At 39.2% G+C, this 24,267-nt stretch overlaps 1 protein-coding gene across 16 annotated transcripts in view; it reads right to left on the reverse strand.

The window, feature by feature from the left end:
* Nucleotides 1-24,267, reverse strand: part of DLG2 (discs large MAGUK scaffold protein 2) — a 1,027,745-nt gene that overhangs the window by 854,780 nt on the left and 148,698 nt on the right. For 9 of the 16 annotated variants that reach the window (XM_035343376.1, XM_035343358.1, XM_035343412.1 and 6 more), the window contains exon 6: nucleotides 10,516-10,590. The exons of 3 other annotated variants lie outside the window; for them this stretch is intronic. In XM_035343376.1, coding sequence (XP_035199267.1) covers nucleotides 10,516-10,590 — 75 coding nt within the window. Of the gene's footprint in view, nucleotides 1-10,515; nucleotides 10,591-22,041; nucleotides 22,555-24,267 lie in introns of those variants that run through there. 4 more of the 16 variants (XM_035343430.1, XM_035343455.1, XM_035343450.1 and 1 more) reach the window with 4 other exon arrangements.

The raw sequence follows: 24,267 nt of genomic DNA on the forward strand, positions 1-24,267 counted from the left end.
AAAAAACAAATGCTAACAGTAAATTTTTTATGCTTTAGAGATGTATATTTTTTTTAAAACAGTCGTGTTTAAACCACCTTGAATATCAACAGCTTCAACCTGTACTTACACTTGGATTCCTGGAATATACTCTTTACTAAAATAAGAGCATAAAATATGTTATTATCACAATATTCTGGTTTTGCACCCAACTGAAAGCCTGAAATAACAGGCAGTTTCCCCACCTCCTGTCTTACCCAAAATAAAATAATTCCAAATGCTCTGGAATACAATAAAATATATGTTTTTCATTATTATTTTCTTACACCCTCAGTTTCAAAATAAAAAGTTTCTAAACACTGAGCGTGGGAAATTGTGGAATCTGAAATCATATTGCACTGTTACACACTATAGTACACCTTAATAGATCTCAACGAAATTTAGGAACGTAACAAGTATTTCTAAATCTACTTTGGTGAAACCAAGGTGATTTTTCATATGGTGCACTTTGAGCAAACCAGAACTCAGAAGTTATTTGAGAAAAAAATTGCATTTTTTTCTGAAAACACACAGTTTTGCCTCAGATCAGACATGATTTTGTGCATTTTATGTAAATTTACCAGTAATAAGGGCTTAGAATTAAGTTGACAATTCTGTTAATTATCTATGAACTCAAATCAGCTCACTTCTACATAACTGTAGTCATGCTGTAGATTATCACTGCTAAACACAGTCAAAACAAAAATAATATAGAATTTCTATGTCCAAAATGCCATTTGATGGTAGTACAATAATCAGATATAAATGAATATAGATGTCAAGCTTGGTTTAGTAAATTGATCAGTTAACAAGTTCCCTTTTCTGGGACATTACTGCTTAACAGCAGTTAAGCACATCTAAAAATCCGATAAACATGCGCTATGCTAAACTACTGCTGTGAATGCTATGGAACCACAAACCTAATTCAAATTATTTAATTTTCAGAGGTGATGAACTAGAGGAGACCATTCTACTTTTATTCCAAAATCAATTTTGCTATTGATCTCGCTGGAAAAAAAAAAAAAAAAAAAAAAAAAAAAGAGGTCTTATAAGAGGTTCTATTATTAAATGGATAGAAAACTGTGAATAATCTTACAAGAACTCCACAACTTCAGTCAGCCTCAAATAATATACAAAAATATCAATAAAAAAATGAGAAAAATAGAAAGATTTGGTCCAAAAAGCATTTTTATGACAGTTTCCATAGAACTGATACTTCAGAAAGTTAGTCACAATTTGAATTTTGCAAAAGAAAGCAGAAAAAAATCACTATTTAAATAACCCGTTAAATCTCTAAAAGCACAATTTCTGCACACATCTACAAGTGGGGAAAATTCATAGCTGATCAGATTATATTCAAGTAGAATAAGCCTATATGCTACACCAGAAAATTGATAAGTATATATCTGATAAGTAAAAACTTCATTGCTACAGTTAAGAATTGACAAAGTAAATGCCAAGATTTTATCAGCAAACCAGTTCTTTCTTTATTTCAAATATATATATATACATCCAGAAGAGGATTCAAACATTCAAGTTTTAAAGACTTGCTAGCACGGAAGAGAAGGAGGAACCAAAGCCTGTGTTGTTACACCAGTGTAAATCTAGATTTACTCTAACGTATCTGACAACAGAATTTCGTTCCACTTATCTAACTCTTATTTTAATGAGTTCCAGTCTATCACAAGTAACTGCCCATCCATAACCACAAGCTTAAGAAGCCCCTAAACTGCTGATTGCAAGAAAGATATTCCAAGGGAAATAGCACTCTGTGCTTGATGAGTTACCCCACTTTATCTCTAAATATCAGCCGCAGACCTCTATCAGCTGCAGAGGTACAAAAATCCTTTGGGAATTTTGTTCTATCTGCTATGGCCACTCTACAGTTTTGTGAACCATCTAAATAAAGTAAGTCTGCTAATGTCAAATGTGACATAAATTGGTTCATTAGCAAACAGGCCTGAACTGAGCTTGCAATTAAAGGCTCAGCCGTGCAGACATGCAGCAGATCGCCACCCACAATCCTGTTTCACAGTAAAAGGTGAAATCCAGATAGAGTACAAATTCTCTGATGAGTTGTTAACCCAACTTTCTAACAGAGCTTAATTTTTAAATAGTGGTTATTTGTGTGTCATGCTTTGTCCTATCATGTTTACCCAGTCGCAGTGACCAACACAGGATGGTAGTAGAGAGGAGGGGTGACAGTGAATCATTTTCAAGTTTTTAAGTGAGATATTACATGATAGTATTTTCTGTAACAACAGATGACTGGATTCAGTCTCCTGCTTATTTCCTGTCCTTCACTGCAGTACTGCCATTCTGCTACTGTCAAGACATTTAAATCTTTCTAGGTGGCTATCCAGTGTTAGAAAGCACTGCCCTTCCCTCTTGGATGGCTTCTCTGGTAACCTATTCCACCATGACAGTGGAATAGACGAACAGTTTGAAAATGGGAAATGTTTGTCCAAATGCAAATATTCCTCTCTAAGAAGTTAGGACAGAGAAGGGAAGAAGGCAATGTGAGGGACCTCCTGTGGGTGAAAATAGAGCCCCAAACTAGAGTGCTCCCTTACCCCACTTCCACTCCCAGCTAATGCAAGGCCCAGGCTTCACTCAGGAAAGCCCAGGCTGGTACCACGCCAGTGAGAGGAACACCACCACAGCCAGACTGTGGTGCAGGTGGCACAGCAAGAAAGGGTAGGTGTTGAACAGCAATGGGTTCAGATTATCTGGGGACAAGAACGGAGAGCTATTTATGCAGCAGAGATCTGTATAGCTGGGGTAAGCTCAGGTGCCAGAGGCATGAAGGAGGTATTGAAAAGTCTGTATAAAAATACGTATACATAGTATGGATCTGTGGGAGGGAAAACTTCAGGCTTTCTCTGGTTTTGCTTATTCTTTAATTATACCGTATCCTATTTTAGATGCTTCTATCATGGATTAAAGACAATTCAAAGGAATACAGAATGTGTAGCCTCTAAATGTAGCTGTCCCTGAAGCTCAGTTCTCGGCAACAACGGTGACAGCAGAGCAGACTGTGGATTTGACAGCTCCTACACACCTCACTCATCCTGTTACTCTACAGCTTGAGCACAGCCCCCAAGCTGAAGGTTAAGAACTGAGCCAAGAGGTGGTCCGGGCTGCCAAAACAATACATCAAAAGCTTTTCTTGACATTACTCCATTATCTGTGATGGTAAATATTTGTTAGATATCTCTTCCCTTTCCATAAAAGAATAATGGCACTGTTCTGTCATCCAGTGCTTTGTTACAGAGCTTCAGGGTTGCTCCAAGAGCTGACCATGTCACAGTGAAGTGTCTTACAAAGATGTGGCATCATGCCTGGGCTGACAGCTCTCCCATGGGCTAACTACCTTTGCTGCAGCACTTATTCCAAACTGGCTTGAATGGCGTATCTCTATGCAGCATTGTCGTGTTCTCCACCTCTCCCATCTTTCACCTCCCTCATTTCTAAAATGGAGATGATAGCTTTTCCCAACATCTTCACAAGGGTCTTGTGACAACAGATCGAAATCCTGAGATGCTCAGACTCTAAGGAAATACCATAAAGTACCCAAAGTAAGAAAGAAGAGATGAGCCTACAGTGGGTCAGATGAATATGTACAGTTGGAATGATTGAAAGGTCATGTCAGAATTTATAATTAATGTTAAACATTTCAAGCAAATATTTGTGACTTCACATAACATGATGACACTTGATGGAAAATATGCATATGTCCACCCAGTAAAACTCACAGAGGCAGGCTGGCTTGTAGAGATGTATACACAAGCTTCACTCAGACTGTAAGAGTCATCAACAAACATGGCTGAGCCAACACCTTTGGGTTTTGGCAATGTTCAAATCCCAGGAAGAGATGATACAGCTCAAGTCTGCTTGCATGGATAACTGAAGCTCTAATTTGCAAAACCCTGAAAGCACAGGATATTCAGACCTACACTTCATAGTCTTTCTGTAACACAAAGCAGTTTATTAATTATATGTTTTACAGGCACTTTCCCATTTATATTTCTTGCTTCCCTAGAGCACACAGAATAAACAAACAGAGCAAACAAATCCTAATTTGCATGACTGTTCCCAGCTGAAAAAAAAAAAAAAAAAAAAAAAAGGCCCAAACAACAGAGAGATGAGTATTCTGAAGGGAACAGTAGCTTCCATCAGCCTTTGAAGAAGTTTTTTATATTCATTCCTTTGGAAATGCCTGTGCGACACCTCCATGACATATAGGATGTCCCAGTCCCAGGGTAAGATTCCTGTGCTCATTTACAGTGCCATATGAGTGATACCAACAGAGCTGAAGGGACACGCGCCCCTCCACCCCCCCTAAGCACTTTGCTGGAGACATTTAGAACTTTGGGGGAATAAACCTTTGGAGAACACATTCACTAAGGTGGCTATTCACAGTCATTTATGTGATAAGGAGAGACCTTTAAGTTTCTATAGCCCTGTAAGTGGAATTACGCAATATGTACTGAATGAATAACAGGACTTGCAATTTGAAGGTACAAATGGAAATGCCACAAAAACATGTGGTCTATGATGGTTAAATTGATTGTTTTTTTCATGGTATTAAGGAAAAATGTGGCTGGTATAATACAAGGCTATGTGAGATGCCGTAACACCTCTGTGGCTTAGGCTATGCACTCATGCAAACCTGTATTCATTTGTATTTTGCATGGAAGTCAGTGACAGTTCCACACACCTATAAAAAGACAGCTGTAATAAACTTATATTGGGGTAGCCTAGAAGGAAAGTCTCATAGCTGAGTCTCTGGTGTAGGTCACCACTTTGCCAGCACTGAGAAAGTCCCCTGTCATGGGTTCAGACACCTGTATTGGAGATGGTTACACCTTTCAACAGCCCAGTTCATACTCTATAAAACAGTGTAAAGATGAACTACACCTCAAAAGTGTTTATTGCTCTCCATTGACATAAACCTGGACAGATGAATTTCACTTTCAGTATCTCTATAAAATATTGTCAAACAAGGTGTAGTTCCTGCCCTTTGTCTTCCACAACTGATTCAGCCACAAGTTTCTTCTATAAATTTTTAGAGTGCCAGGCTCCTTGCTAAGGTGCAATTTCCAGATATCATTGGGGCAAGAGTTACTGACCCAGGAGCCACAGTCACGCTGTTCCACTTGAGCCACGTTTCACCTATTGGTTAAGTACACATGCCATTTCTTAATATATACAATTAAATCACTGCCTCCTCATATGCTGCAGCATATCTAACAGAAAAATAATGAGAACACTTTAGTTCACTTAACTGGGGACTAGGAATACTTCTAGGCAGTCATATTAATCATATTTGTGGGTTATCACAGGGTGTAAACAAAGAGTGGAGCTAAGTTTGTTCTTGTATATATCTCCATAAATGCAAAATACTTGAAACACTTGTGTTTGACCTTTGCATGGAATTTCTCATGTCAGGAAAACTTGGCTTGAGGGTAGCAACACTCCTGGGATATAGCCCTTAAGCTATGTATATGTTACCAGAAAAACTATACTCTGATTGTATTTTACATCTGGGAATAAAAATAATAAATACCATACAAGTTGGATATGCACACTCTTTTTAAGCTTTAGTGACACTGCCAAAACATTGCCTGGATAAAACAGATCTTAAAGCAGAATTTTAAAATCATGCCTAAAAGAATATTAAGATTTGTTTAATACTTTCTGCTCATAAACCTCATGAGCTGCAAAAATTTTATATAACTAAAACTAAAAATAATAATAAAAAAAGGAAAGAAACAAGTTTACCTTTCAGTAATTGCTATCACAAAGATTAATACCAAGTTTTAGTTCAAAGAAACTTTCAAATGATAAATATTTTTTTCTCAGTTATGCACTGTTGCACTTGTGTGACTGGAGGTGCTGTAGCAACATCCTGGTGCTTTCCATAAAACAAATAAAGCAATAAAGACAGCAAATATCCTATACATAATGTGTGCTTAATGAGACTACTCATTATAAATAAGTCACGTGAAATGTTTCCTGATGATGAAGTCAAACAACTATGTGGGTCAATCTGCAGATAATGGTTTTATACAGCTTAATGTGTACCATACGATTTTTTTAAACTGATTTATCACCTCACCTAAAGGGTTTCTGAGCTTGTTTTGCAATTGTGAAACCCCTCCCTTGTTCCACTGGGATCACATTAACTGAAACTTGAGGAAGGACCACATAGATCATAAATTAAGTATATATATTTCATTGTCAAGGAGCCATTACCTCTTTTTTAAACCTTCTTTCCTCTTTTTTCCCTAATCCTTGATGAACTAGAGGAGTAAAGACACCTTTTGCCCTGTTTCCCTCAAATTTTGCTCCTGAGCCAGTCCCTTCTGTTAACACATACACTGCTAGCATCTGCCTCTATCTACCCAAGCATGAAGCATTTGCTGCCCTGCTGGGATGTGCTGCGGCTTGCTGCTAATCCAACACCACCTTACTTTAGCTGGAACTTTCCCCACTGAATCCATAAATCAGATTACAACAGACACATCCCGGCTCTTCCTCACTGCCAGCTACAGCTCCCAGCAAGCAGAACAGCATCCTTTTCCCTAGGGAAGGCCGAGGGGGATGGCAGGGTGCAAACAAGAAGGAAGATTCAGGGCTATGCAAGGTGAAGAGGGATTTAAGTGGCGATTTTAAAAAGCAGCTTAGTAGCTGGCAATTGGTGACAGCCTCACAGCAGTGCAGCATGCACAGTCTGTAAACAGTGAAGAGGTGGAAAGCAAAGCGCCTTCAGGACTGGGCAAGAGGGGGTGCAGGAGTCCTGGGAATGATGAAGAGCTGCAGGAATACCGTGACCCAGCAGAAACACACATGGTATTGCTTTAATACCTCCTCTAACACCGAAGCTGAGTATTAGCACTCAAAATTTTCCATTACTATCAGCACAGAGGTGAAAGACACGAGAACAGAGCATTGTATTAACAGCTCAGTTTTCAAATATTTCACATATTAGCCACAAAAAACATTCCCCACCACCCAGATTGTCTACGGAATTTATTAGCCAAATGGGTTTTAATAGAAAAAGACTTAAAGTTCAGGGAGAGAGAGAGAGAGAGCCCCTGCAAAAGGCACTTTCTGGAGTGCAGAGCTATTTATTTATTTTATAGAGCACATCCACACGGGAGCGGAAGGGACAAGGTTACAAGGCACAACGCGAAGTCCTGGGAGAGAGCCGAGCCTGGCCAAACAGAGCCATTTATTTATTTTGTGTTTAAAGAGAGCAAGATTGATTTCAGAAATGATTCTTCCAGACTCAGAGCCTTAAAACAAAACAGAATATGCGTGCTTCAATATGTTCCCGCCTGGCTCCATTGTACAACAGTGTCAGAACATTCTTTACATAGAGCACAACCACCAGAACTAACATACAGGCATCTTCCAAAAGTATGAGTTTCTTTAAAATAACTTATGTGAAGTGAGTAAGAATGAAAAACCCTTGATCAGTTTGATCCAGAAATGTTTACGGGCTGACTCCCAGATGAGGCTAAAATCAGATATTGTTCAGGACATTAGCTCATTCCTGTCCCTCCAGTTTTCCCAATAAACTGAGAAAAGACAAAGCCAGAGTAACTTTATCCCCCCTGAGCTGATCTATCCTACATAAACAGAGCAATAATACCCTACACATGTACACAGGGCTCCGAAAGGAGTGACTTTTGCTCTCCTTGTGCTATGGATCTAGGCACGGGGAGGGCAGAAAGACTTCGGGCTCAGCTGCCACGCAGGCTGTCAGCCAAACCGTGTGCTAAATTCCCCCATTGCAGCACCTACATAAAGCTGCAGTCCATGAGATATCACAGCACGCTATGTGACGTGAGGACCCTTGCACAGGTTCCGCAGTCCTCTAAGTCATTGTCCCCTTCTCCTGCACGCTGAGGGGACAGCGAGCCCCGAATGAGGCTCAGCAAAGCAGTGACTTAGGACATGCACCAAAACCATTGTCTTTTGTACCCCAGATGCCCTTTACCACTCTCTCCTGCTGTTGCTTAGTGGCAGATGACACCCCAGAAGGGGCTATTGTGGTGGAAGGGGATACGGTAGGCCTGTGAGCTCTGCAGTGGGGAAAAAAAAAAAAAAAAAAAAGAAAAAAAAAAAAAAAAAAGGCAGAAATCTATTAATGCTGCAGGGTAACAGAAGGTGAATGTGCTGAAGGCTGAGCTCAAGAAATCCTGTCAACAGGGCGGGAAGAAAAGACAACTGCAAGTATTTTTTGCAACACAGGTGCAGCCTGCGATCCTTCATTATCTTAGCATAATAAATCTAGCTAGCAAGCCACCCCAACAACAGGAAGGTTTAGTATGCTTAACAGCAATGTAGCGAAACTCCTGTTGGAGTATTTTATAATCAAACACTACGAATCCTTTGGAAGACATAACTAAAAGTGCAAGAGCAGACAAAGCCACCCTTAGGTAATTCCCTTGATTAAAACTCTCAGACTTAAAATGAATCTAATTAAGGACATTGTGAAGACACAGAAAGCCAGTGTTCACTTATGCCCTCTTTTGCAGATGGTGAGTTGCCAAACAGATCTGAGAACCTTAATTGCAAGAATATCAGCAAATCAAAAAAAAAAAAAAAAAAAAAAAAAAAAAAAAGATGGCAAATTAGGGACTGCAAAAGAGTCAGACCGTTACATTACAGCAGTGCTGCTGGATGTCCTGGTTCTTGCACTAGATGGCAAAGGCACTCTTGAGAGGACACAGTGCTTTTTATAAAAACTGCTGAAAAATGAGAGAAAAACCTCACCTAGCCTCATGACATCAGGAGTGATGCAGCCAGCAAAACTGATGAAAGATACCCTTTCTACCATTTTGCTTAACATTCTATATTTGACAGTTTCCTACACTGCTCTTGAGAGGCATCCAGACACACACTGTGGGCATCACAGGGAGTTGTCACAACTGGCCAGAGTTTGGCCCTTTTTTGGATCCCACCATCCATCCACAGCAGGTAATATGCTCTGTTTCATCAATGGAAAAAATAATTTCATTAAGTGGCTTCCTATTAAAATGCTGACATTTCACAGGTATTCTTCTCAGATAAAAGCAAAGCAGATAAAAAATACTTTTGAAATCAGATGGTGAAAAACACCACCAAAGAGAAGTCCACTTCCATCTGATTTCATTTTCTCTAATGGTTGCATTAGACTCCCAAGAAAATAAATACACTTAAATATGGTAAGAATGGCTTAAAAATGCCTGATACGAATAAGGTAGACAGAAAATCTGTTTGGCCACACAGAAATTGGTTTAATGAAAAACTAACTAACAAACAAACAGGAAGTAACTTGGTCACTGGGCTGGATCCTCAGTAAAAGTCTGTTTAGCTCAATGGTTCAATCAATACCTTTAAGTGAGTCTATTTTCATATACAGATCAACAGTGATATCATTATTTTTAACATAAGTATGACCGAAAACACAGGGTTTGCAATCACTTGCAAGATTAGGTAGAGACTGAGGGAGGGCAAAAACTAGATTTTTTTTCTTGTTCATCTACTCATAAAAGGTGATAAGTTGATAGCTGAGAACCAACATCATGCCGTGGTCCAGAGCCAAAGAAAATGTCAGCTAACTCCTGCCAACCCCTCAGCTGAGATAAATCATCATAGCTCTATTAGTCAGCCCTCTACTCTAACTTCCAGCATCCAAGGATTTGGCTCTATCTACTATGTATATTCAGACAAGATATAAATCAATGCAGTGTCAGCTTGACCGCAGTTTCTTTTTTCTCTTCAAATATTACTGTGTCCTTGATGGTTAAAAACAAATCTCACTGAAGTCAACTAATAGGCAGGAGGAGGAAAGCATTTACAAAGGTCATCTCCTATAAATCCAGCAGGCTGAATTTTACTCGCTGCCCACCATCCCCAAAGTTACCTATATCGTGTTAACTAAGTGGGAAAGTCCACGAAGCACTTAAAATTGCCAGTCTTTTTTCTTTCACGAGAACGTGGAAAAGAAAAGCTGCATCTCCCTTTCCTTGTGTCACCACCTGAGTCTGGGGACAGGCTGGTGCTTTAAACATTTAAACAGTTGTTTCTGGCAGACCCTGCAGGAGCTTGTGAATGAATTCCCACAAACTGTGTCCACAACAGGGCAAAACTAGCAGGCTGCTAGTCATCACACGCAGCTGGAGCACAGTTGGAGCAATCAGCAGTAACTCCACACTCCCTCTGAGCTGGACACCACCACCAACCATACCACACCTTCCCCGTTGCTCCACATGGAACGAATTAAATTTCCAAAGAGTGTGAACTTTCGAAGAAGCCCTGCTAAGCCCATACCCAACATTTCAACAGCTCAGGCTTCCCGAGGAGTTTGGTCTGGCATCAGGACTTGTTTCTGTTCTTTCTCAAATGCACTTAGTATTGAAATTTTACCTGACAGGGCTGCTCCAAACACAGGGACTTACCATTCAGTCTCTCAAAGCTTTGGATTAAAAGGCTCAAACTTACGGTAGAGTGCTGAATGGGTATCCAGGCAGGTGTTTCGACTGAGCATTTGTGGGAAGGGCATCTGCCATGGCTCTGCTGCAAATAAGTGAAAATGGCATTATGCACAACACAGTATGTGCTGCAACAGGCACGATGGGCTCCATTCCAGATGGAGCATCTAGGAGTTTGCCAGTGCCCATTAGACCTCACAAATTTATTTTTCCACCATTATATAAGATCTGCAGCTCACTGGATCACAAAAGGCTTTGGGGTTGACTCATTAATTTTGTTTTGAGTTTTGCAGTTGTGTGGGTTAACGCAACCTTCATCCACTCTGAACCCCAAGCACCTGCCATCTGGCTTTCCTCCACACTGGAGGATTCAGGGAACAACAGCAGAGCTTTAAGCAGCAGGTAAAAATCAGCTCTTTTTCCCCCATTTCATGACAGGCTGCATTTTTGCATCATGCATCCCCTTTGAAGCAGTGACAGCTGCAGCCTGAACCACCCCAGAGCTATTTTGCAGCAGGAGGAAATCTGTCCCAAATTCTCAGTGTGTGTGTTTCTTTGCTGAGCAGAACACACTGATTGTTCCCCAGATTGACCCCTGGAGGACAAAGAGGAGGAGAAAAGTGCAAGACTCCTGCAGTTCCCTGAAACTTAGCAGAACCAAAAGAGTGAGGGGTTAATTTGAAGTCTAATGTTCCACATGGCAGTGCAAGATGCTACCATCAAGCCTTCAGGCTGATCTTCCTGTAATTTCCCTTGCATTTGCAGTGATTCAATTACATTTTAGCAAAGGTTTGGAGCCCATCAGAACAAATTGCACAGCAGATTGGGTCAGAGTCCCTGAAGAAAAGTTCAGAATAAATTCTAGTGTCTGCCACCATTACTCTCAGCATTTCACATAAAGTCAAACTATTATTTAGCTGCTTGAATTGGAGAACTCCTGTAATTATGTGTGTTCCTGAAGCTGGACATAAGAAGAAGGAAAAGAAAAAAAAAAAAAAAAAAAAAAGCCTTCTTTTTTATTTACCTTTAAGAAAGGTATATTGCAAGCAACTACAATACACCTTTCTTTTCCCCATGCTGAGAGCAAAGGAGAACAACCTCTGCACACAGGACTGATGAGGCTTCACCCTATTTTCAATGTTGAGTCTGATTTGAGAACATTAACTAGCCAAGCCTAGTAGTGTTTTCTTCTTTATCTCCAAAGAGTGAACATTTGTAAAGCATTGCAAAAACTGTGCATATCTGTTTCAGCTTTGTATTCCCCAAACCTTAAAAACTTTTGTATTTCCATTTAGACAATATGCAAAAAGGCATAGCTAGTAAGCAAGAAGCATTGTACATTTAGATGAAAGTTTAGAAAGTCTTGTTTAAAAGGATTTGAAAAGTCACTGGTATCATGGCAGCAGTATCCTGTGGGTGGGTGTTATCTCCTTTAATGAATGGATGGATGCTACAGCAAACTAAGTAATCCTATCAAAGTAATAAAACTATTAATACTTTTTGATCAAAAAGCTGCAGAAATTATTACCAATTATTATTTGTCCTTCTTTTTTTAACAACTGAAAAGTCTTCAGTCTAATCCAGGCCAAGATAAAGGTAAGAAAATTAATAATTTGCTTTGGACAGGAAATATTTTTGTGATTGAAAAGTCTGATCTTACAAATTCAGGTAACCAGCCATATCAAATTATTGTCAGGAAACTCCTTAAAAAGACTCCTAACATTCTTAAAGAGGACACATCTGCAAAATAAAAAGGCCAGGACCTCATAGTGGGGGCAGCAACACTCTGTAAATATTTCTGACTTTAAGATTCACTCTCAAATTGTCCCAAGACCCAGAATCACAAGACGTGCTTCATATTCAAAGGCCAGAGGGACAGAGGAAATGAGAATTGCTCGATGGCAGCAGCTCCCAGTTTTCCAGCACAAGGCCTGGGCTGAGCATGCGGCTGGGCTGCAGGGTGACTGCAGGGCTTGGCCCTTCACAGATGGTTATTCAAATTATGGCCCTGATAACGTGACATTGCACTGGAATTGTCTGAGAAATGCATGTAGTTCAAGGACTGGGACAGAGCACTTATCCCCTCCATTTTTTTTTTCATCTTTTTTTTCAATTACAGCTGATTTCCTATTTGAATGGTCAATACTTTTTGTATTTTGTTTAAAAACAATGCTTTTCATACTTTTTGTATCTTCCACCCTCACCCAGTTGAAACAAGGAATAAGGTTGAATATCAGGTGCTAATAATGCTCTCCTGTATAAAAGTGTTCAATTTCGCCTTTTTTTTTTTTTTTTTTTTTTTTTTTAACCAGCCACAAGCTCCAAAATGTTGCACCTTACTGACACCAGCTAAGGAAAATTGACCCAAAAGGTATTCTGCAAGCACTGGTAATACAAGTAAGTGTGGGAATAAATACATTGGGAAATATTTGCAGGCTGCAAAAGGGACTAACTCCATTTGATTATTATTGCTAATATTTTCACCAGTTGAGGAATTTTGTGAGAACTATAATAGTATAGCAAGGACTATAGTGTAGTAAGGACTATAAACCTTGGTCCACCATTACACTGGAAAGTTAAAAATCAAAAAAAGACATGAAAATTCATCATGGGAAATCATCTTTTTTCAGCCAATCTTCAGAGGAGTACAGTAGTGTGCTTTTCATGTTTACTAATATTTTTATGCAAAAGAAACGTGTCTTGCTTTGCTATTGGGGAAAATATGTTCCAATAAAAGAGCTCTCCATCTGAAATGGAAACAGACACTGCTTCTCCATAGCTTGCAAATGAGTGATTTCCAGTCTTCTTTTACTCCTTTTCTTTGAGGATACTTGGCCTCCTGCACTACTTCACCCTTGAGACAACTCTGTCATAGTGACAGAGTTATCCAGGCATAGGCTTTATTGCAGTTCCATGCAATCAGAGCTTTCAAAATATGCAGTAAGATCTTCAGCTTGTGTAATTTTTGTATAAAGAGACTTGGGGACATAAAAAGATAAATCCATTCTCATTGCTGAATTCTGCATCAGTCACTTTTTTTTTTTCTTTTCCTGGGTTGATGCTCTAAATCCTTGATAAATTGCATAGCAATAAAATAGTCAGGAAGCAACGAAGTGATTACCAAAGCCAGACAGAGATGCTAACCCCCAGTCAGCTAGTGCGATCCCTTCTCTGGAGGCACTGTTACATGTAATTCCCCAAATGACAGGTTTATCAAGCATCCAGAAATTCAGACCACATAGGTAACAAGTAGACAGAAAGTACCAATTTCAGAAGCCAAAACCAAGGCTTCAAGACCTTCAGAGTCTTTGAGCCAAACATTTGCCTTCCTAGCATGCAGACTTAAGCAAGCTTCTTTCCTACATGCTTATCTCAGCCAAGTGTTGAAATAACTGACTACTATTAGCACTGATTAGAAACATCAGTATGACGTATCTTGCGTAGACATTAATATAATGTGGAGCAGTAGCTTTACTGCCTGGAAAAGTCCCTCTGACTTTTCTACATGGAAATATTGAATCCAGAAGGGGTAAAGGTGAGAGTTTTGTGGCACTGCACTGCAGATGCTGCTGGTGACAGAGATGCATTTGCACGTTAGCAGGCTCTGGGGAAGATTTCAAGGATGTGGATGTTACAATTGTAGCAGTTTCTGGGGGAGTTTGGGGAACAAAAAGAGAATGTATACATAGATAATTGCTGCTGTCCCACAAGTAGGGAGAGATTAAATGTACCATCAATACCAAATTTTGAAGGCCAAATATTGCCTAACATGATTGTGGCCAGAGACACATTTGGAGACAGATCTTGGTCAGCTGAAAGATGTGACAAAAGACAGAGAGGATATTTAGGAATATTTTATCTGTTCAAGGTTTATTCAGGGATTTCTGAACTGCAGCACTCTTTAAGATCTGACTTCAAACTCTACCTCAGAGAAGATATTGGTGATCAGAGTCAAAAGCTGTCACAGGTGAGATTTCCTTTGTATCCACTAGAACATCCAAGAATATGATTTGCAAATTACATACAAGTCCTTGAGTGAGGTCTCCAGTAACAAAAGAGTTGGCTGAAGTCAAACTCAGTGGAAGATATTTATCTACTCCTACACAGCCTGACAAATTGCCTTCTCTGATGCAGATGATTCTCCAGGGAAATGAAGACTGTAGAACTCAGCTAGAGGTCTCAGACTGGGTAAAATATAATCATATACTAGGCAATACCCCTGACCTAATGATTCACTCATAAATAACCATTTTCTTCTCCTTGACTGCACACATCCTCTCATTTTTCAGAAGTCTTGCATTAGGTGAAGGGAGACAGAAGGAAATTTGCATGGTAGTAGCAAACAGATTAAAACACTGAAGAAATACCTGTTTATGTTGCAGATGCATGCCAGGAGACCCATCTTTTCTGCTTTTAGTGGTCTCCTGGACATTGCAAAGAATCCATTTGGTCAGCTCCAGCTATCTGAAATGCTTAAAAATGCAGCTCACCTCAGCACTAGGAAATTATCTTCCCTCCTCCAACCAGGCCCTCAGACTATTAGGGAAGGGGCTGGCTAAGGATGTATAGCCCTGCTATCATTAGGAAACATTATAATTAATTGAGGCAGGATCGGGCTTTCTAATTTTCTTTGTCTTGCTCTGTATGTTCTACCTTTCCTTACGCGTGCAGCTCTCCGCTGCTGTGCAGTAATATTAAGCCCTAACCATATCTGCCTGAGCAGTTAATTGAACATTTTCTTTTCTCAGTTTATAGAGCTGTTCATAGATTTATGAAACAAATCACCCTTCTTCTTTCATAGTTAAAACCAATCTCAATAAAGACATCTCTCTGAGATCAGCAAATTATAATCTAATGAAATCTATTGAAAATTTCAGTTGCACTAAACAAGGTCAATGCTCAGAAGAAACGAAATGTCATTCAGAAATGAAGATCAAAGTAATTCCCTTCTATTCCTGCTGCTGCCATAGAGACCAAGGGAGGGGGAAGAGGGGGAAGAAGAGATTTAACAGACTTAATTCTTACTGAAATTTATAATTAACTACAAGGGAAAAGGGACAATTACCATATTTCTAAAGAATAAAGGAGAAAAAAGTTGAGCTTTTGACAAGATATAATTACAAGACATTGCATATGCAATGCACATTGGTTTGTTCTGTGTAATTTTCTTGAGACTCCCCCCTAAAAAAAATATATTTTTTTTTCTAGAAAAGACAACACGAGTCTCATCAGTTTACATTCATAATATTTGAAATCCAAAAGCTAGCAGCTTGCAGTAATTGTTCCAAAATTTACCATTGGTAAATAAAGATTTGAAATAAATACTTAGTTACACTCCCCATCTGTCAGACATCTACGAGTATATTCTCCAGCTAAGATAAATGGTAATCAATGAAAAGGGTCTTCCTGCTCTTCTAAGTCTGTGCAGTTTAACCAGCAGCCAACCCACAGTCATCAAAGCTGTCCTCAAGCACCACTTAAGAGTGGAGTTTACTAAATGACATGTAAATTGCACAGATTCAGCACTATCACACTTTCAAGGTCTGGCAGGAAAACACCACAGTTTGAAGTGCTCATCAGTACCTAATAATGACTATAGAAAAAAAAGATTTTGATTTTAGCTAAATGTGAATCTCTGGGGGGAAAATCATTATGTTTCCTTTGTGTCTGATTTTTTAGAGCCTGGAAATTCAGCACAAAAAACTTAACTACCCAATTTATGATTTGAAACTGCAATGATTCAAAGCTTGAAGTCTTGCAAAGAAAAAACAACAAATGTTGCCCAGATCTATTTAGCACTATTAACAATATGCGGGCACATAGAAATGTGGTAATTTTTTTGTTTCATATCCAGCTAAATATAAATCAGATCCTCATGTAATGCAGCACTCTACAGCTCTGCTGGTTTTGGTAAGATTATAACAACACCTGAGGCACTGTTTCTAGCTGAGTATTTATACTTTGCTTTATCATTTCCTAATTTGGGGACTGACACTACAAACAGCCTCTCAGACACACACATTTGATCCCTTAGAAAGTCCTATAGAAAAAACTAAACCTCACTGAGTATATACCTTTTTTAATCCCTATATAGAGTTTAGATAACACAATGTAACTAGGGGAGGGAGCAGCGGGGGTGGGAAGAAGGCCTCTTCTTCAGCGAGACCTGTTTCAAAAGTACTTCGGCATAAATAAATATTCTATTTGCATTAACTTTACTCCACCATAATCAATAATCCAACTTGACCTCAGTATTGACTCAGCTCTGCAAAGTGAGACCAACAGCTGGCACATAGCATGTGGGTCAGCTCTCCACCTCCAGCAGATGACCTAATCAGATTTACCATTCTGGCCTTCTGAGAGCATCTTGGGAGTGGTTTTGCTGCTCTAAATTAGAGATCATGGAACAACGAGGTCCCTCCTGTGGGGCCACCTCCATGTTGTTCCATTCTTCAGCCAAGTTCTAAAAATACCCCTTAATTCTACTGGCTTGGCACTGGGAGTGGATTGTGTTGGCTAAATGCTGAACAAGTTTCCCCCTTACTTAGGGAATCCACAGTGTCCTAACGGGACACAAAATCTATCTTTTCCAAGCATGGAATGCTATCAACAAGGATTTGTAATGATATGCTGAATGCAGACTGGCAGTTTCAAAATCAACGAGCCCAGCCACAGCAGCTCCTCAGTCAGATTTACAGTGATGTTGTTGAGCAGGATGAGTTCTGAAGTTTGCCTTGTCTTTTATGTTGGGACTACAGGGAAGGGAAAGCTAGTGCTAACAAAAAGATAAGGTACATGTTTTACAGTCTTTCTCTGTTTTACTGCTAGCTTCATGCTGCCAAGCAGAGTGATGAATGTGTGGAGCAGAAGAGACCTACAGAAGACTCATACACAAGGTTTGTGCTAGACATTGATCCTGTACTTGAGAGTTGTGGCTTATTCTCCATGACCACGGCTCTTATTGAGACTTCTGCTCACATCTGCCAGTTTTGCCTTAAGTGCACTCATTGGTCTCCCTGGTTCTAAATATATTGCCAGACGAGCAGAAGAAAATAGAATAGACAGATGTTGCTGGCTCCTGGCAACATTGCCAGTCAGAATTGAATATGTTCATCGTTGGTATGGCTTAGCAACATAACCGTATGAACCTTCTTCCCAGGGCCATCACAAAACATATTTTTTCACTGTCCATCCTTATTTCATTATTTTAAGTGCTTGAATTAAATTCTTAGAAAAGGTGTTTGGAGGACAGCTATGAAGATGAGGAAGATATTGTACACTAAAACAATTTAAAAAAAAAAAAAAAAAGATAAAAAGATAAAAAAAAATCTTCAATAATGCAACGTACTGTCTTTCATTGACTGTAAATAAATATTTTTTTCCCACTCACATGAATAATCACTTTTTCATTTAATTTTCTGCTCCCACAGAAGTAAGCCACACTTGAATTAAATATGGTGCCTGTCCAGTGCATAATGCAGCATTACATGAAGCTGGCAACAAGAATCTCAAAAGAGTATTTTTTTTGCAGAATTTTCAATATTTTGATGATGAAAATTAATTTTTGTAGCTAACAAAACCACAGTCAAATTCAGGCTTGGTCCGAAGGCAACTAGTTCCCTGGTGTACAAGCCAGGGGGTACAATTCAGGAGTTAGGCAACAAAAAAGTGGCTTAGGTTTTCTGAATAAATTGGGGCTATTTTATTTGGTCATGAGTCATTAGTGTACACTGGTTTCATCTTTGCAAGCTCTTCTCAACACACAGAAATATTCAGGTACTAAAATCTGGAGTTTTAAACAAATCTAGATTGCCCGGGAAATTTTAAAATCTCTGACACAGGAGAAGGTTTTTGGCTACCAAGGTTTTTAGTGACCAAGGACTGGATGGCAACTTGTGGTATTATTTAATTCTTTTTTTGTGGTGTTGTGATTGCCAGTTCCAAGTATCAAAATCCCTGAACCTGACACTTAACATCATGATGTTTAAAACATAAAAATACATTTTGATTTCTCTTAATTTGCTTTATGACTTTTAAACCTTTATAGTTTCCACCTTTGAGATCTCATTTGGAACAATGAGGGCCAGAAAGATACATATATATATTTTTCCCACTGAAAGCTGATCACCTTTTCTGACACCAAGAGCTGGGGGTTTCAGCAAAACAATCTGTGTTATAGTGAAGCTTGTCTGGCAACACAGAACTACCTATTCTATTTTTCACCAACTGCAACTACTGCTGTACTCATAACACTGCAAAGGGCAGAAGAATGAGAGAACCGATAGCCAGCGGAAGGGACAGCATGTTGCCTCTGACTGTTGGGTGGCACAGTGGGAACGTTCTTCATTTCCAAAACCTCCTGGTGTTCCCACAGGGATGGAGTCTTGACCTGAACTTTTATTTATACTGAATTTCTGCAAATGATAAACTACTGCCACAAAATAATGTGCATTATGCAACAGGAAAAGAAAGAATCTACATTGGGAATATAATAAATTAAAACAAACTAGGAGCCCATAAGAAGTCCTCTTTGACTTAGTCAGCATTTCCAAAGTCCTGGGTGCAGAAATACATGGAAACATGAAATCAAAACTGAGAGACAGAATCTGTACAAATTAATCTTGTATCTTTCTTAATCATAGCCTACATTTTGGCTGAAAAAATAATGTCAGGAGGATTTAAGGTTTGGGGAGGTACATCAGAAATTGATTTTATTAGATGGCATCTATAGAGTTCAAAACAGGATCTTTGTATCCCTTGCACATGATCTACAAGGACATATTCACCCCACCACAACATTTATGTCATTTTCTACAGGCTGGAAATACTGCAAATTCCAGAGTAAATTTAATGACCACGTGTTACAAATGTCAACTTCTTAAACAGTGTTCATCTTTTGCAGTTTAAATAGCATTCATCTTTTACTCCCTTTTTATTATTTATAACATGTGAAGAATAAAACTGATGTATTTACTCCCTCTTGACATTAAGATCTACTTTTCCAAGAATGAGAGTGGCAAGTATTTGCACAAATCAGGCAAATGGATATTTAAATAAGGACAATTAACAGATCTGAGGCCAAAAATAGTCAGACTGGTGTTCTGTAGAATTCATATATATTGAGGTAAATTTTAAAATAAATCTACAATAGTCTGAAAAACAAGCAAATAAAAATCTTCTGCCATTATACTGCTGAAAACTTGTATAAACTGATGCTATAAAAATTTTGAAGGTTTAATGGAAATAGGGTTACTCTAATGCACAATAAAGCAAGTAAGAACAGATTATGGATCAATATAATATAATGTCACCGGTGCAGCAATTTAAATATGGCACCAAAGCAAGATGGGGAAATCAACTGTAATTTCTTTGGCTTCAAGCCTTTGTAATATGAAACTGTTCTAAAACAAGATATTTGCCATAATTCAGATCATTTATATATGTTAATATGGTGTTCCCACATGCATCCAAATAGCAGGTCACCTACAACTGACAATCCTATCTCATTCCAACACCAAAGCTGGCAGCAAAGACTGAATATCTGGTGTTGAATATTTGAGGCTCATACACTTGACTTTCAGAATCATTTTGGCCATTCAGTAGCAAATCCATGAGACCGAAAAGCTGGGAGGAAAAATACTGTAGATAGTTGGAGCTGGGATCCCTGCTCAGAGCAGTAACAGTAGTGAGGTGATGCTGAGCCTACATTTGTTACTGATCAGAAGACCCTGGGAAATTGTTCAGTGCAAACACTCAGAGTCAATTCATAAAATAAATAAAGACATATCTCCTGTTATTAAAAAATGGGAAAAAAAAATTCGATCTTAAAGTAGACTCATTCTCCTGTCCCCAGTCCTCCTTGCCAAACTCTCAAGGCCAAGGATGGTTGCAACTACGGGTCTGCACTGCACCACCAGAGATCCAGAAGTAGGGTTAATTGCAACTTTATTTTTCCACCTTCTTGCTTATTTTCAATTAAAAACAAACATCAAGGAGTATAAGTCAGATGCTTAACACAAGCCTGCATCCAGGCTTTTCTCAGTGGTGCTACACCATTGCTGCTGAGTGCTTTTCACTTGTATCACGCCAAGGGGCACTTACAGGAACCTCCACTCTGCTCCAGGGTAGGTTGGAGATGCTGTCTTAGATCCATCACGGTTTGCAGGAACCAGAAGGACCTGGAAAGGCCCAGAAAGAACAAAAAAGAACAGGAGGTGAATGAGGCCACAGAAGGAGCATAAGGACCATATGCTCCTTCTGTGGCCTCATTCACCTCCTGTTCTTTCCCCGTCTGGGTTTCTCCATTGTCATGAGGGGAATGACAGCTTGCATCTGTTTCAGCAGCTCCACCGTACTCTGTAGTGTCCACCCACCACCACTCATTGCTGCCAATGGGTTCTTGGGGTATCTCCTCCTGCCCTTTTCCATGTCGCTGACAGGGGTCCCTGTTTTACATGTACATCAGGCAAAAAAATAACATCAGTGACAGCTGTACTAAACATTGTTTCACCTTACCATTTATGTCGCCTTGAGCTGTTCTGGCTATCCTTGGAATGTTGCAAGTCTTGTGGCAATTGTGAAATTCATCAAAAATAAACCAAAACAGAGAACAGCCATGCTGAACCCCAATGTCCTTATTTACCCCATTAACTGTTCCTTATAAATGCTATCACCATGTGCAAATCTGCTTACAAACATGTGGTGACCTGCCTGTCCCGAAGCAACAGAAAGGAAGTTCACTGATCATCTCCCTCCCATTTAATACTAGGTTAGTTTGCTAAGTTTGAGGATGTCTAAAAGAACTGTTCAACTTATCCCTATCCCACATCTTTAACTCGGGCAGTGTCCTTAACCTTAACCACAGTCTTTGACCTGACACAAATTTTGTGGATAAAAATGTATTTACATGAACACTTGGAAGGAATTATTTAGAAGGACCACTCCCAAATGGTCAGGTTAGATCCAACATCAGTATAAGAGTGCTGAACTGGGACCAAGGCATTTTATTTTTCAGGCCCAGAGAGGAAAAACAAGCTACTTTTTTCCCCCAAAAAGCCACAGTAAGCCAAAAGAAACTTGCATCTCTCCAATCAGAAACATCATGACTATCTAAACTACATCTGATTGGCCTCTTTAAAAATGCTAGGACCCATATAATTTCCTCTTTTTTTTTTTTTTTTTATTCTTTAGTTTAGAGAATTAGCTGATAAGCAAAGGAAATATGTGCCTGATACCATGTATTCTGAAAGTGCTCCAGTAGCTAGAGATATTAATAGACACAAGCACAGGCTAAGATAAAATATGGAATCGTTTTCCTTTAGCTAGTAAAAATAAGTAAATTACATATCGTTTAGGAAGTGATATAGAAGCAAACTGCATAATCTACAGAAAAAGAGAACAAAATGCTCATTGAAGCAAAGCTTATTTATCACTTTATCTTGCAACCTGACACAGTACATGCTCAATCTATTTAATTACAGGAACAGAAAAATAGCAGAAAAATATGTACACATTACAGCAATGTTTCCAGTCCTACCTTGGTCGTGACAATGCACAGACAATCCATTCTGTAAATCTCCACAGGAGTGTATGTAAATCATAAAAACAAATCAGCAAGGGTGAGGAAAGGCTTTTGAACAGCATGAACAGAACCGGAGGCTTGAATCTGCACAGCCTGCTTTTCCAAGTGGGGCCCTCATAAGAAACTCGAGTCCTCCTCCACAATGCTAAAGGCAGTCATGATGCTCAGAGAGATCAGAAAACCCATTAGAAATCGTCTCAAGCAAAACTTCCAGGTGGCTTATCAGGCTTGATTGCTGCATTGTTCAATCTGCGATCAAAATATTCTGTTGAATGGTATGCAGCCTTCTACATGGGAAGATGAGAACCACAACAAGCACAAAAGAGCAAAAGCATCACATTTCAGCCCTGGCTCTGGTTTCACAATTCTGATCTGCTGTTTCAGTATACCCATAAGATTTCCTTTGCCAAGTCTCTCGCTCTCTCTCAATCTCTCTCTCTCTCTCCTTCCCTGTCTTTTTTTTTCTCCCCCCTCTCGCTCGCTCTCTCCCTCCTCTTTTCTACTAACTCCGAGCAAGCACAACACACACAACTATCGGGCCCATCTATCACAGCGCTGTCACTTCTCTGCCAAAACAACTGCTTTTGGTTGTACAGGTTTTTATTAAGAGCATGATTCCTGCAAACGCATATTGCTTGAAGTGCATGACTGAAACGTTAAGGTGTGTGCGATAGCTCATGCGTCACATCTACAATCACTCTGAATTACTAGGTCACATTCAGATTCAGGAAGTGAATATAAATAACAGCTGGATAAGGCGAACTTTCAGAAAGTAAAACAGAAAATAAGCAGTCGGGTTTAAAAAGGGGAACTGCACATTTACACATGCACACAGGTCTGGGAAGTGCAACAGTGATATAATTTTAATTTACTATCCATGGAAAAAAGGAAAAACAAACAATCAAAAAAAAAACAAACAAAACCACCACCACTATATACATTATTGAAAGCTAGAGAGGGGCACCTTTTTTTTTCTCACTTATGAAAAATATATCAAAGGTTTAATTTTTTAAAAAGCACACTGAATAACAGAGCTTAAAAACTCCTAGAGTTCTTTCCCAAAGTTTTTCTGCACCTTTGACAGATTCGCAGACTAAATCATTTTTTTGTGTGTTCTGTGTGCTTTGCTCAGACTTACAGACTGTTTAGCCCCCAGCCCCTACCTTTCTTGCAGTGATGCTGGTGTAGAGCTTGCCCTTCAGGTGTCTTACATGAATCATTCTGAATTAGAAAGCTTGCTGTCAGCTCTCAAAGTCTTCCCTCTCTTACAGATAGAGGACGAGAGGGGAAGAAAGAGGGAGCGAGAGAGAAAGAGACACAGAAAGGGAGAGATATGTAAAATGAAAGCTCTGGCCAAAGAGAGAGGAAAATCAATGCTCCTATTCACTGGAAAAAAAAAAAAAAAAAAAAATACAGCCAACTGGACTGTTGACAGCAACAAGAGGAAACGTCTAGACACCCATACGTTACAATTCACCTTTTCAACACACTGGACAGCACAGTCCCCCCGGGTGCTTTGCTGAGGATCTCTCATTCTCACTTAGAGCTAAAATATGTTTTCAATAAAACAAGTTCTTCCAAGAAAATAAAAGGATATTTAAGAATCACCTCTCTTCCATAAATTACTCAGGTTATAACCCTAATATTCTCATGATTGCTAAAGCAGCAAGAGGTTCAGTAAATGACACACATTATTTTGCCAAAATGAAGTCACTGCTACCAAAGTTACAAAATCCATAGTGAATCAGATATGTGGTCAGAGAGCAACCAACCCTCCCCCAGCTAGTAAAGTCTTGAAGGATGTAATACCTTAAAGAGAAAGTCTCCAGAGCACTTCTGACTTTGCTTAAAAATTTAGCTCACTCTGAGCAACCACACGTGTGCAAAACAAACTTGATTTGTGTTTACAGCCTGCATTTCAGCCTGCATGTTTTCTCTCTACTGTGGTTTAGTCCAGTAGCCAAACAGCCAGACAAGCTTATTAAACTACAGATTATGTGAATTGGGGAACTTTTCAAATTGGTTCAGGTCAGAACCAATTAACTACCTCCACCTAAGAACAAATTAACCTGTTAAGTTGGTCTAACCAAAGCCACGCTTGTGCTCTGGGCATGACAAGAATAAAAGGGAATTCAGTCAAACATAAAACTGGGAGATATTTTAACACTTAGATGTCAAGCT

This window comes from Oxyura jamaicensis, chromosome 1 (assembly GCF_011077185.1).
Source record: "Oxyura jamaicensis isolate SHBP4307 breed ruddy duck chromosome 1, BPBGC_Ojam_1.0, whole genome shotgun sequence".
Lineage (NCBI taxonomy): Eukaryota > Metazoa > Chordata > Aves > Anseriformes > Anatidae > Oxyura > Oxyura jamaicensis.